The 13655-nt window shown below is 45.0% G+C and overlaps 1 protein-coding gene across 1 annotated transcript; it reads right to left on the reverse strand.

Annotated features, from left to right (window-relative positions):
• Nucleotides 1-2168: 2168 nt before the first annotated feature.
• On the reverse strand, nt 2169-13655 carry LOC104310725 (THUMP domain-containing protein 2). Its single transcript, XM_069787407.1, is given in 11 exon segments — nt 2169-3011; nt 4529-4646; nt 6382-6496; nt 7122-7193; nt 7810-7897; nt 8209-8261; nt 9606-9683; nt 10861-11273; nt 12529-12661; nt 13024-13182; nt 13185-13655. Coding segments are annotated over 11 exon segments (2004 nt in total). The 5' UTR covers nt 13641-13655; the 3' UTR covers nt 2169-2692.

Genomic DNA, 13655 nt, shown 5'->3' on the forward strand with positions numbered 1-13655 from the left:
GAAAATAGCCAGAATTAAACTGTATGATATTAGTTGCTATATAACCCTGCTACTGTATGTTATCATTACTATAATTGTTATATGCTATATCCATAGTACTATAGTAAGAATCACTTAGATCAAGCAAGAAAGAACTGTGATAAAGCTGAGCAAAGCGCAGTAGTGATGGAACCAGAACTGACTCCAGCATGCAACAATCCAACAGTGCACACCATCCTCCTGCTGCATCAAATGTCATCTGGTCGTCACACCGCACTGAAGCCCAATTCTGCTCTACTGACTGAGAGGACTTTGCACCATCCCTCCTGCCCAGACAGACTGGTATGACAGATGGAGCCCAGAGTCGGAAACTAAATGAACTCAACAAACGTTTTATGAACATAACCCATGAACTAAAGGAATGATATCTCTGTGTGTGTATACATATATATATATATATATATCTCATTGTTCATATGTCTCAAAGGGATGGAAAGGTGGTGATGATTGATCAGGATGTAACTAAAGGTATGGGAACTGAGCATGACGTCAATGGTATAGAATAAGGGGTGGATACTGTCCTGGTTTCAGCTGGGATAGAGTTAACTGTCTTCCTAGTAGCTGGTACAGTGCTTTGTTTTGAGTTCAGTATGTGAAGAATGTTGATAACACTGATGTTTTCAGCTGTTGCTCAGTAGTGTTTAGACTAGAGTCAAGGATTTTTCAGCTTCTCATGCCCAGCCCAGGGCACAAGAAGTTGGCACAGGACACAACCAGGGCACCTGACCCAAACTGGCCAACAGTGTATTCCATACCATGTGACGTCCCATCTAGTTTAGGAACTGGGAAGGGGGGGCGGGGAATCGCCGCTCAAGGACTGGCTGGGTGTCAGTCGGCAGGTGGTGAGCAATTGCCCTGCGCATCATTTGTACATTCCAATCCTTTTATTACTACTGTTGTCATTTTATTAGTGTTATCATTGTCATTATTAGTTTCTTCTTTTCTGTTCTATTAAACCGTTCTTATCTCAACCCAGGAGTTTTACTTCTTTTTCCCTATTTTCTCCCCCATCCCACTGGATGGGGGGGAGTGAGTGAGTGGCTGCGTGGTGCTTAGTTGCTGGCTGGGGTTAAATCATGACAACTAAAAAAAAATTTTAAAAGTTAAACATCATCTCTCTTTCAGACCCTTACTGAAAACAGTGTTATGTATGTCCAGTATTTATGTCCCCAGGACACATTAAGAACTAAGTAATCCAGATAACACTTAATCTCCTACAACAAACTTGCACTGGTGCTAGTTAGAAGAGGCACGTTGTTGACTGTGCATATTTGATAGAAAGCTAATGGCATGAACAAGTTACCCATTACCTTTCTTGTGATGTATTCATTATCATCTTCTCCAAGGCCTCTTTGAAAGCTGAACTTGGGTGGGAGGGCAGATAATTACAAAAAATACTGTTTTAAGCCAAAAATCCATACTTGCAGTGCACTAGCACATTTCCAGGTACCAGCTAAACAGCAGGACTGTTTCAGTCTGACTCATATCCTCATTTCCCTTCAAGTCTCTGTAGGCAAGTCTCTCTCTTCAGTCAGCACATGGGCTCTTAGTTCAAATTCTAAGATCTCCAGAGTAGAGACTCTGCCATGGAAAGCACACAGATAAAGTAATGATTACAACAGGCTACACACAACCAACTTCAAAAAAAGAAAAAGAGAAAAGCAAAAAAAAAAGCCCAAACTCAGACACACTACTAATTGTTATCTCCATACCAATCATGGCAGAGGAGCACAGTGCATGAGCCCATCCCTGATTGCCAAGTTGCAAATGCTTGTCCAAAATAGCATCTGAAAACAATCTGCAGTCATTCTCTATAAAAATACTTCCCTGTCAGCTCAGCAGCAATGGGAAAGCCTTGAATTAGACTATTCCCCCTGCACAAATACCTTTTGTATAGATTAAAAAAACCGCTAAGACCTCTATCTCTTCAGAATTTTTCCATATGCTTCTTTGCCGACAAAAGTCACTTCTAATTGTTCATCCACTTGGCAGGTTTTTCCATCTTTCACACTGTGCCCTTGGAGTAACCTTACCAAGTGAGGAAAAGCATTATTTTTGATAGAAATAAGTCTCTTCACCCTAAAAAAGCTAAAGCATACCCATTAGACACATGCAAACACTGCAAAGAATTAATACAGAAAATAGTTTTATTTTCCACTCCAAGAGATCTCAATAGCGACATTTCAAACTCATCAGAAATGAGCTTTAAAATAAAATATAAGACTGCAAGGTAAAGCATACATCCAGCCCTCAAAAAGAGCTGGAGACTTCTTCAGGCAAGATGTGCTTCCTAAAAAATACTGCTGAAGGCAAAAACCCATTTACATTTAATATTACCACATTTGTTTTTGCACATAAAGACTTTCTCTTCCAAAGAAACTCCCCCTGATACCAAGAGGCTTTGCCTAAACAAGGATTTGATGACTCTGTCTTATGACAATATTTTACAGTAAAAACATCTGAAACACTAGTAGGCATCTTCCACCTCTCCTAAAAACCAATGAGAGAAAAGCAACGCTTTAGGACATCCAAAAAAGCGAGGCAAGCTAACAAATGGCACAGGGTGTGGATCAGCAGCGTTCCACCGGATCACTGCCATGCTGCTTTTCAAGCATATCAGGATTCAAGTTCATTTTGGTCCAGTGCAAGAAAGCTACTGATTCCCAGCAGAAGAGATCTTCCTGTACTTGTATATGAAAGCATCTGTCTTGCCAAGACTAACTCCATAGACACCATCTGGCACCAGAGACCCAAAACGTGTCTGTCTGCTGCTGAGAAAGGATTCTTCAACACCGTTCACCAAGGAGGATGAATTCCCATCAACATTCAGGGCTTTTGCAGTGGTGGTTTCACTTGTGCCATCAGAAATGACATTAGGAGAGTCATTTTCAGCACGCTTGGTAATGCCATCCATGCACTTATGGAGATCTTGGCTCAGCAACAATACAGTAGTGCCTCCAACACGAAGTACTCTGGCAATTGCAGGAAAAATAAAGGTTAGGTGTTCATTCTGCCTAGCATCAGTTTGTCTGTGCAGAACTCAACACTGCTGACACTTCAGATGCCAGCTGCATTCAATAAAGCACCTAAGCACATTAGGGTCATGGGTCAACTCAGTAAGCTATGTCTCCAAATGGAATTTAAATTCCCTATTTTCATAATTCTTCCTAAATGGGAGAACTGGGCCCTGTCCTGACTCCCAAACATTTCTGACCTCAGGAGTTCTTTCCATTGGGTTAGCAGGGAAGATGGACTCGGCTTTTTCACTCTTAGTATTCTCCAAGGATTGAGGGCACTATTGCCTTCAAACCCTGTTTTTTGGGTCGCACGAGCCTCCACCAGTCTGCAAAGGAACAGCTTCACAGTGCAGCAAGAGCTTTTCAGGCTGGTAAGGCAATTCTGAAGCTGGCCTTTCCCTTCAGAAACTTTAAAAGGTCCGTCCTTTCCATGTTCCAGTAATCCTTAATGGCTTTCAAACTCAGGAAGCCTAGGAAAATTAACCATTGTTTGTAATCCATTTTTCTTAGTACATGAGCAAACATTACACTTTGAAAGAGGGGGAAAAAATGACTATCCTGGCTTTGTTCACAGTAAGTGGATTGAACAGTCTTACTGGTGGGGCTCTCATGGTAACGGTCCCTTTGCCAGGAAATACTTTGCTTAGGACGGCCCAACAGAGCAAATGAGATCAGAAGACAAGCATGGCCAAAGGGAGGGATGCTCAGTGCAAGCTGACATAAGATTGCCATGCCATTCTATGGAGCTACCTCACCTTTTTCACCATCTTCCCACCACATTCCTGCAGTAGGTGAGCAAGATCAACACCCACTGAAGACCAATCCTACAGAAAGGGCTTGTTTTCAGCCAAGAAAATAAATAAAGGGGCAGATGGTTTGAATTGCCCGTTAGAAGCAGCCTGCTATTAGCTCGGCTCAACTCTGCCACAAAATGACAGGGTGAGAGATGAAAGGAGGCATCTAAAAGCAGACCAGGTGGCTAGCTGGATATGCCAGTATACGCTAACAGAAAGGAAAACGCATATCACCATTTTCTGGTCTGAGATCCTTTCTGCCCATGCAGGCTGGTAAAAGTTTGGTTGTGAACCCAGAAGGAAAGCCCAGGATTTTATACAAGCAGACCTCAACTGAGAAGGGATTTTTGCTTGATTTGCCTGGCCATGCTTTAAGTTTGTCTAGTGCATCCTCTCCTCTTTCTCCGTTCTGCCTTGTAAAGAACATTTGTGAGTGTGGCTCACACAACAAGCTCATTCCTTGTCAGCTTGTGCTGCCATCCGCACTTCCACAGCTTGCAAGACAAGCCACAACAGCCTTTAAGGGACAAGTAAAGGACTCAGACTTTCACAGCCTGCACAGGACCAGACTGCAGAGCTGGAGACTGTTTGGAATAAAGCAAACCTGAAGCTGACTTATGATCGCAAACCATCAGGGCATTTACATCAAACCCCAAGCATGTCAAAGACCACACGTACCTCTCCATTTCCTGGAGAATATCCGGTAGGAGCTGTATGTCTTTTGTGATCTTGAACTTCTTCCCAAATGGAATATCTGAAATCACAGCATCAAAGCTTTCCGAAGGCAACGGCAATGCTGCAGAATAAAGGCATGTCTTTACAACTGACTACGTGAAAAACAAACAGGAGCTATGCCCCCATTCACCTTACAAAACTAACAAAAGCCTAACAGCTTTTTCGTGGGTCATGTATCCAGATTCATAGGTCTTTCTGTACTTAACCTCACAAATGGCACTACAAAGCTACCAACCCAATGCAGACTAGGAAGAGACAAATACATGAAAACGTGGTTTAGCTTGCAGATTCCCTGTTAATGGTGATATGTTTGCCCCGACAGCGAGACTTTCCAAACAGGGAACTGCATGGTTCCAAACCAACTACTGCTTATCAACACACAGTACATCTTTACAAGCAAAATGCAAAAGAAGAGGTAAGCTTGCAAGCACTTCACTTCGTGCAGATGTTCAGATGCACACATATGAATGGCAAGGAACCATGTTAAATTCCTCTCCATCCCCCTTTTCTCCCCCCAAGAATCTGGTTACAGCCAGAATCACTTGGATTCTGTCGGAGCTAGTGTCTTTGAAGTATCTCCCCAGAGTTTTTGTATCCTGGGAATAGTCGGTTCTCTTGACCATGATACAGCACTGCACCCTTGTGGTGGAGGCTGGCCACATACCAGTCTGTGCTGGCCAGAGCGTAGCCAGCATGTGAAAGGACAATACTGTGGGTTCTCCATCGCTCAAGGATGCTAAAAACTCGACTGGACAAGGCCCTGAGCACCTGACCCAGTTTTGGGGTTAGCCGCGCTCCCAGCAGATGACAGGACTAAAGACCTCCAGCAGTCCCTTCTCACCTAAACCCTGCTGTGATTCTATGCCAGCCTTTCCAGAACTGGCTGGAGATGTTTCTTGGACCATCCTCGGATCAACACTTGCAGCACAACAATTTTTTAACAATTTTATCCACAAATGGAAGGACAAGTTACCTACAGTCCTTCTCAAGACATGCAGAAATAACAGCTTCTGACCAGTGACAAAGACGTCAATTACTTGTTCAGTATTAGAAAAGCCTGACATCAAAGTACCTTCTGTCATCCTAGAAGCCAAGCCCAATCACAGCTTTTAAGTAAGAAATAAAGCCATATATATTCTTATGAAAAGACAAATAATATTTCTTATCATTCTGGTAAGAAATAAGTATCGCAGGGTAAAAAAATATGCATACTTCATCACCCATGCACGGGGAAAAACAGCCAGCTTTTATCTGTCATGAATTTCATAAAGGACTCAGGCTTTGAGGTCCAGAATAAGGCCATAAAATTATTACTGTCTCCACAGATTCCCTCTTCCAGGAGAAAGGCATCGTCACTTAAAACACTCCTACTGCAAAACATCAACAATTCAGCTGAGCTTAATGAGTCCCCACCATTACTTATCTGATAAATTTAATTTACAAGCCACATTTTATCTGGATTTGTCCTTGCTCTGTTCTCATAAGACACAAAGAACTCTCACATAGTATGTACTCCTTGTGGTATTCACAAATTCATCATTAGGACTACTGCCCATGTCTGACAATTATTTTCATTGTCTTCTGCTGAGTTTATTCTTGCCAAAGTTCCTGGGGGCAAGGGGTGGGGAGGGGAGAACAGATAATTATCTATTCACTAGCACTACAGAGTCACTACTCAGCTATTTGTTGAGAGTTGGCTCCACTACACATCATCTCAAGAGAACCTACTTTACCTGTATAATCCCAGAACCACAAAAAATGTCAAACACGTCTCCTTGGAAAGCCTACAGACATACCTTTCACAGAAGCTTTAAGTAACTCAATCTTGTCCATCAAGCCTGCAGTCCTAATATTCACATCTGCACCCTCTAACTGTGAATCACTTATATCAGCACCCCAGTAACAGGCTTCCTGTTCAGAGAAAAAGAGAAAAGTAATTTTGTTGACAACCAGGTGTATTTATTTTATAAACCCTTCTCAGAACTGCCTTGTCGCACAGCTCTTCGAAGACAAACCCCTTGCTGGGATATCTCCTACCATTACACAGAGCTACACATGGACCCAGAGGACAGAGGAATGGGGGAAGTCTGTGCTGTCTTCACTCCTTTTCATGTTCTGGTCTGCTCAAGACACTTGTAACTTACAGAAATACTGAGGCTATATCCTAACAGCAAGACCCCAGCCAGCTACAAACAGCCATGCTGTCTCTAATACTGACAACTGACTGTACCATCACATTGACATGTCTGATCCCAGGACAATCCGAGGCAGTTTTAGAAGTCCATGGTTGCCTCACACAAATCCTGCAGTATAAATAAAGGACTTGCAGCACCTGCCTACACAAGTATGTAGGACTTGGTTTCACATTCCTGTGGAGGAAGGTTTGTACTAAAATACTTTTAACAACTGCCTAGAAAAACCAGTTTGGTTCCAGCTTTCCAGTAATGGACTTTGGTGTAACTGTGGTACAGATTTTTTTTGATGCAACTACAAGCCATCTTGCAAAGGTCCTGCCTGTTGCCAGTGTGATACTCACGGGCCACTCTTTGGCAGCTTCCAGCAGTATCGTTCCTAGCCCACACATAGGATCCAGCACAAAGGCACCTGCCTACAAAAATAAAGGGGTTATTGCATTGCAAGCAAGACAGACTCCTCTCCCAGAACAAAGCTTCCTCGGGGATGTACAGATCACCTACATATTCCCACTGAATCCAGTGTAGGTAACAATAATCACTGGTTTGCCAGGTCAAATTTGCTTGTAAGACAAGATAGTAAAAAGTATTAATAGTTTCACTAAAGACAATGCATCAATGCATCCAGCCTTGAGGTGACATTTAGGAAAAAAAACTGAGTGGACTGCAGATGGATATTGGTACCAAATTAATCCATAGAAAAGATCACACTTGCTTCAGTTTTTCCTTGGGAGAACAATCCCAAGCAAGATTTGACGCCTGGACAGTGAAAAAATCTTGCCATTTAGACATACATATTCATACAAGCAATAGCACCTCTCCTGAGAAGAACCTGGGATTACAGCAGATATCTGGTTGAACAGCAGGTGACAGCACACTCTGATCACAGCTAAGGCAAACCCTGCCCACATGCATTAGAGGATGGAGCATTAAAATCAACACACCTCTTCAAAGCTTCCAGCTCCAGCTCTAACGAGCAGCAACCCCCCCTTCATTCAGGACTCTACACCTTTGCCATGAACATTCACTTACACTGATTTCAGCCAGAGATGCCATGGCCCATGCAATTGTTGACCGCAGTCCTGCTGTTTTAATATACTCTCTGTTTGCCAATGGAAGTCTGCAGGCAGCAAAAAAATCAATCTAAGATAATGGTACAACCACCCAGAAAAGCGCATGTAATATGAAAGAACAAATGAACTGGACAGATCTGCAGACAGACAGACAGAAACCATAGTCTGCTTTTATCCATAACTCACTGCAAAGTCTGACCTACATGCTCAGATAAGCTCCAGACAAACCACAAGACTAACGCGACAGTCCAGTGAATATTAAACCAGAAGATAAATACTCACAGTGGACAGCAAGACTATTTAGAAATTATGCCTGTTCTGATACTACCAAGACAAATCTGGTGAGGAGAATGCCTACCTGAAAAGAGGAATCCCTACCACAGAATGAATGTCATTAAGATGTATAAAGATCTGAAAGAGGAAAAAAAATTACGTTAGAAACTCTCAACCTGACACAATAATAGCTTTAACTCATTTAAACCAGACACAGAAAATGTTTCTATGAACTTCTGATCCTAGTTTTTAAGAACAAAAATACACACTTTAGACATTTATGATTAATTTGAAGAAATCACACTAGATAATCTGAATGCTACTTTAAAGGGGATTTAACATTTAAGCAAGCTGGGAGAGGAATTTTGCCAGCCAGGAATCCATCAGCAAGCACTTGAATCTTTAATGGAACTGATTTTTGTAACACTGAATGGATATTTTTAATTATAATACCATTTACTCTAAGCAGGAGAAGATTATTCACTGTATACTAGCACTCAGCTATTCACATACCCCCCTCCTTTAAAAAAAAAAAACAAAAAAAACCAAAACCACAAAAACCCCACAAGTGCCACTAAGGGGCATTTCAGATGGAAGGCAAATATGGGCAATTCTTCCAGAAATACAGGCAGCTCAAAGAAATTGTCCTTCTATTCCACAGAAGCATCCCAGAAGATGACTGAGCTCCCCAACAGGTCTTGCATGACTGCAGTCCGTCCCCAGGAAGCCCAAAGAGAAACACGATGCTTTTGCTGTATCACAGTCCTCAGCACTTGAATGGTTTCAGAGCAAAAATGTGGACAAGAACGAGAGCCCCAGTTGAGGCTCAACAAAGCCATATTTAATGCATAGCCCTGGGAAAACCAGAGCCAGTAGATGAACTCAGAGCTTTTAGAGAAGGCCTCAGACCTCCCAGCATCAGTGCTGAGAGCAGCTTCCATATGCCAAGCACAGGAATGGAGAAACAGCTTGTGAAGAGCAATGACTCCTTTCCAAGGTCTCCAGGCAGCTTGCACCACAGATGGTGTCTTAAGCAAGCTGCTTGTCAGGGACAGAGTCTAGGAGGAGGCTCTTTCAGAAACAGCACTCTCGAGTTCCTTGAGAACGTGACCTTGCTGCTTGCTCTCTTCACCTACAGAGGCTAAGCTAGCTGCCCAATGGCACAGGTGATCTCCACTTTTAACACAGAGTCCAGCGGTTTGTAAGTGTGCCAGATCCTGAGACATCGCCTGTATGGATCCTTTGCCTAATGTACAGGCCCATGCTGGCCATTCTGGTATTTATTTCAAGGCACATACACAGTGGCTACTAAAAAGCTTTGCTTAGTGCTACCAGATGATTTCTAGTTAAATTCAGCAGCAGAAAGACAAACAGAGAGAGGCCATGGTCCTTAAGTGCATAGGGAGCATTGAACAAAACAAATTATAATTGGGGGCAAATCTGGAAGAAGCAACAGACCATCTGGCAGACAAGCACCACTACCTCTAGATCAGCATCCCGCAGATCAGCTCGCCACCCACACTGCTTCATGAGCGCTATGCCAACAGCTCTTCCAATCTCCTGCAAGGGGGAAAAACAGTCATGGGCAGTAAAAATAACAGATCTAACAAAACTACAGATCACAGCCTTGACTGCACAATCCTTAGAAATACCTGGGAAAAGAAAGAGTCTCTCTCTCTATCCCTAGGAGAACAATTTGTACAAAGACCAGAAGAGGTACAAGAGGGCAGAGCAAGCGAGGGGCAGAGCAAACACACCATAGGACAAAACTAATATCACTCAGCTGGAGTGTGGGAGGCTGAAGTTTAAGTCCTGCCCAAGTTACTAAACAAGTTGTCATCATTTTAGAATTATATATCACACACAAAATATTTCTGATGGCTATAAACTAGATCACCTAAGAGAAAAATCTGTGAATCCATAACTGCAACTCACAATTTTAATGCTTTTATGGCATCTAGAAAGCTCTGACTACCTTCAGAGTATGAGAGTTCAAACACACAGCACAAATTTAAGCAAACATTCTTGTTGGCAGGCTCATGTATGCCATCTTCCCAAGGTACTAGCTTTAGTAGGAAAAAAAATATCTAGTTAAACAACTGTTATCTTCAAGGAAGAGAAATCTACATAAATTGCATCTACACAGGTTTTATTTTTTTAGTTTCCTCACAGTAGAAAGATATTACAGATGGGAAGAGGAGCAGAAAAAAGGGCCACTGGATGTCTCTACCCCAGCGCTCTCTCCCAAGGACTAAGATCCATTCCCCAGGATGCCTCCCAGGGCTGCACCACCCTCCTGGGGAACAAGTTCTCCCCAACACCCAACCAGAGACCACCGAAGCTGCAAAGTTCTGGTTTTGCACCTTCTTTTACACTGTCTGCCACAATTGAGAGGAGTGTGGCTCTTATGGCCCTTTAAGTAGCTGTAAACTACTATCGGATCACTCCTCAGACTCCAGAAGCCCAGCCACCTCAACCTATTCCCTTTACTTATCCTCAATAAAAGGCATTGATTTGAAAAATATTCAGGGTAATAGCACCCAGAAATTAACAACAGCCTTTGTATTTCCACTTGTTTAAGGTAAATGCAGGTTAAGGGCTTTTTTGAAAAAATACAGAAAAAGCTTTCATCAGTTTGTTATTCCAAAACATGCAACACATAATTGAAATGACAAATTAACTACCATCTCTCTTCACCTTTGCTAAACTCTTTTAAAACATAGACACATTAGCATACCTGTGAAGTAAGTATTTTGGCAATTGCTCCACTACAACGACAAGAAACTCTGAAACTGAAGCTAAGCTGCTCATTTGCAATAGGTTCCTCCCCACTGCTTTTGGAAGGGTCTTCTAAGGAAGTCTTGCTTTCAGTCCAGCAGTCCTGATCACTCTTTCTCTCTGGTACCACACACCTCTCTCTGCCTTCCGCCTTACATTCCTCAGACATAGTCCCTCTCACTTGTTCCATTTTTTGCCTTTTAGTTGCAATGTTTGCCTCTTCTGATTTTCTCTTGAGAGGTGATGGGTTTTCTTGAGAGACATTATCTTTTTGTCCCCCGCACCCATGAAGGTTTCTCCAAATAGAGATAACATCCAGCCAATACTTTGGCTCCTCAATGACAAGGCTTTTAATCTCATGCAGCACTTTCCCTGGAAGAAAAAGCAGTTTCAGGTTAGGTAGTTCAGTCTCAGCGTTTGATTTTCCTATGGATTGAGAACAGCTGTTAACAGAGACTGTATTCAGATCTCATTCATGGGTGAATCCAGGAACCACAGCAGCAGCAGCAATCACAGGCACAGCTGAGCTCTCAACACCCACATACCCCACCAGCAGAGATCCAGGCACCCTCTGATTACAAGCTCTGCAGAACCAAGATTAAATCATGCAAGGGTTGAATTCTGCAGAGGAACTCAGCAGCTCTAGAAAACCAGACCACCTTTGAGAGTCACTCCCAGGGACAGAGGACCAGCCTGCTATCCATGCCATCCTCCCCAGAAAGCACTTGGTCCAGGATAAAGAGGTGCGGGACACTTTCCAGGATTGAAAGACAGACACAAACATGAATCAGTTTGATTCAGCTCAGAATAAAAGCCACAATTTTATGAAAGAAATCTCTCCTTGTTATCCATCAGCCTGCCTTCAATCTTGCAAAGTCTCTGACACACGCCTAAACTTACACCCATGGGTAGTCTTCTTGAGCTAGCAATGACAAGAGAGGCACGAGGAATATAGAGGCCAGTTCACTTAGAAACCTTGAAGCTGGTCAAGGTGGGGGCAGGGGAGACTACTTCTAGTTCTCATTTTAAATTTTAGAATCATGGTTAAATTTGATCCTCAAAGCTGAAGGCCATTTATGATCTCCCAAATAAAATCCCACCAGCATGCAGATATCAATCCACCTTACTTCAAATTCTTACTCCAACACTGACAGAGAATGTGACCCAAGTAGCTGAGATTTACAAGAATCTGCGTACTGAACAGTTAAGTGACACAGGATATATATCTGGGTCCACTTTGACTAAAAGAAAAAGACTCATTGTTAAAATGCATACAAGGGGTCCAGAACTGTAGTTCAGTGTCGGGGGGTGGGGTGGGTTTGAGTTATTTTTCAGCGCGGGGGGGAGTATACATACACATATATGTATGGTGCCAGCAGAACACAGGCAGGTAAGGCATATTTTTAAAACAATTTTACAGGCATTTTCAGCACAAAAAAAAAAGCACTGAAAGCACACCTAGGTGCAAGTTTCTTCAGAACTGATTATTGTCAATTAGAACTACGGCTACTAGTAAAAAAAATAACTTTATGAATAGGACTTGAATTGGGCCTTCACGTTTGTGCACAGCCCCCCCCCCGTGACCAAACCGGAGGGGATGACCCGAGGGAAGGAGTCAGTGCCGTACCTTTATTTCTAGAAACGGGAATCGGGGTGTGTTTCTTAAGCAGCAAAAAGAGTCGCTCTCCAGACTTGAGTTTCCTCAGCTCGCCCGGCTGCGCCTCTGTGCTGAAGAAGACCTTTCCTGAGACGGAGTCCACCTCAGGGGAAAAACAGAAACCAAACGGGAGCGGGAAGGCGTTTTGGCCGAGCGCTTCCAGCAGCCCCTCACGCCCGCTCGCCGGGAGGAGGGCGGCGCACACCTCGGCTCGCCGCGGGTGGCGGGGGGACACGGCCTGACCGAGCGGCAGATGTCCCTGCCCACGGCGGGGCCGGGACCAGACGGTCCTTAGGGGTCCCTTCCGACCCACACCCAGACCAAAACCAGGCCCGTGGGCCCCACGCAGGTGGCGGGCACAGCCCACGCCGCGGCCGCCCGGCTCCGGGGCGCGAAGCGAACGAGGCCGCGTTCCCCGCCGGCCCCGGGGGGGGGGCACCGTCGCCGGCTCCCCTCTCAGCTCACCTCCGTGGCGCCGAGCCGCGCCCGCACCTCCCGCGCGAGGAAGGGCTCCAGCCCGCGGCCCGCCGTGCAGAAGTACCGCCCGCCCCCGGCCGCCATCTTGGCCCGCCCCGCCGCCCTCAGGGCGGGCCGGGGGCCCCGCCTCGGGGGCGGCTCGCCGGCGGTGAGCCCGCCCTGGGAGCGGGCCGGCAGGCGGCTGCGTTGGTACGAGAGAAAAGCGCCTCAAAGCACCAGCTCCCGGCCGCCCGCGGGACCGCTTCACCGCTAGCTGCGTTTATCACCGCGATGGGAGGTGGCGCCCTGAGGGAACCATCAGTGCAGGCGGCGAGACGAATTACTGCAGTGCAGCCCCCGCTCCTCCCGTCTCGGCGGAGGACCGCGCCACCGCTCCTGGATGGGCTGATGGGCGGGGGAAGAGGAGGATTGCTGCGGTGCGGAAGCGGTGTCTGCATCTGCACCATCTGGGAGGAAAAGCTGTAGACCTCCCCCGGCGCAGCGGGGAGTGATTCAGCACACACAGCCCAGGGGAAAGCGCCAGGAGGGCAGCTGGGAGCCAGCAGCTGCCCCCCACAGGCGACCTTCTCTGGTGCAGGCTGCGCAGGAACTGTGATTTTCCGCATTACTGTATGGTACAG

Source organism: Haliaeetus albicilla, chromosome 7 (genome assembly GCF_947461875.1).
Source record: "Haliaeetus albicilla chromosome 7, bHalAlb1.1, whole genome shotgun sequence".
NCBI lineage: Eukaryota > Metazoa > Chordata > Aves > Accipitriformes > Accipitridae > Haliaeetus > Haliaeetus albicilla.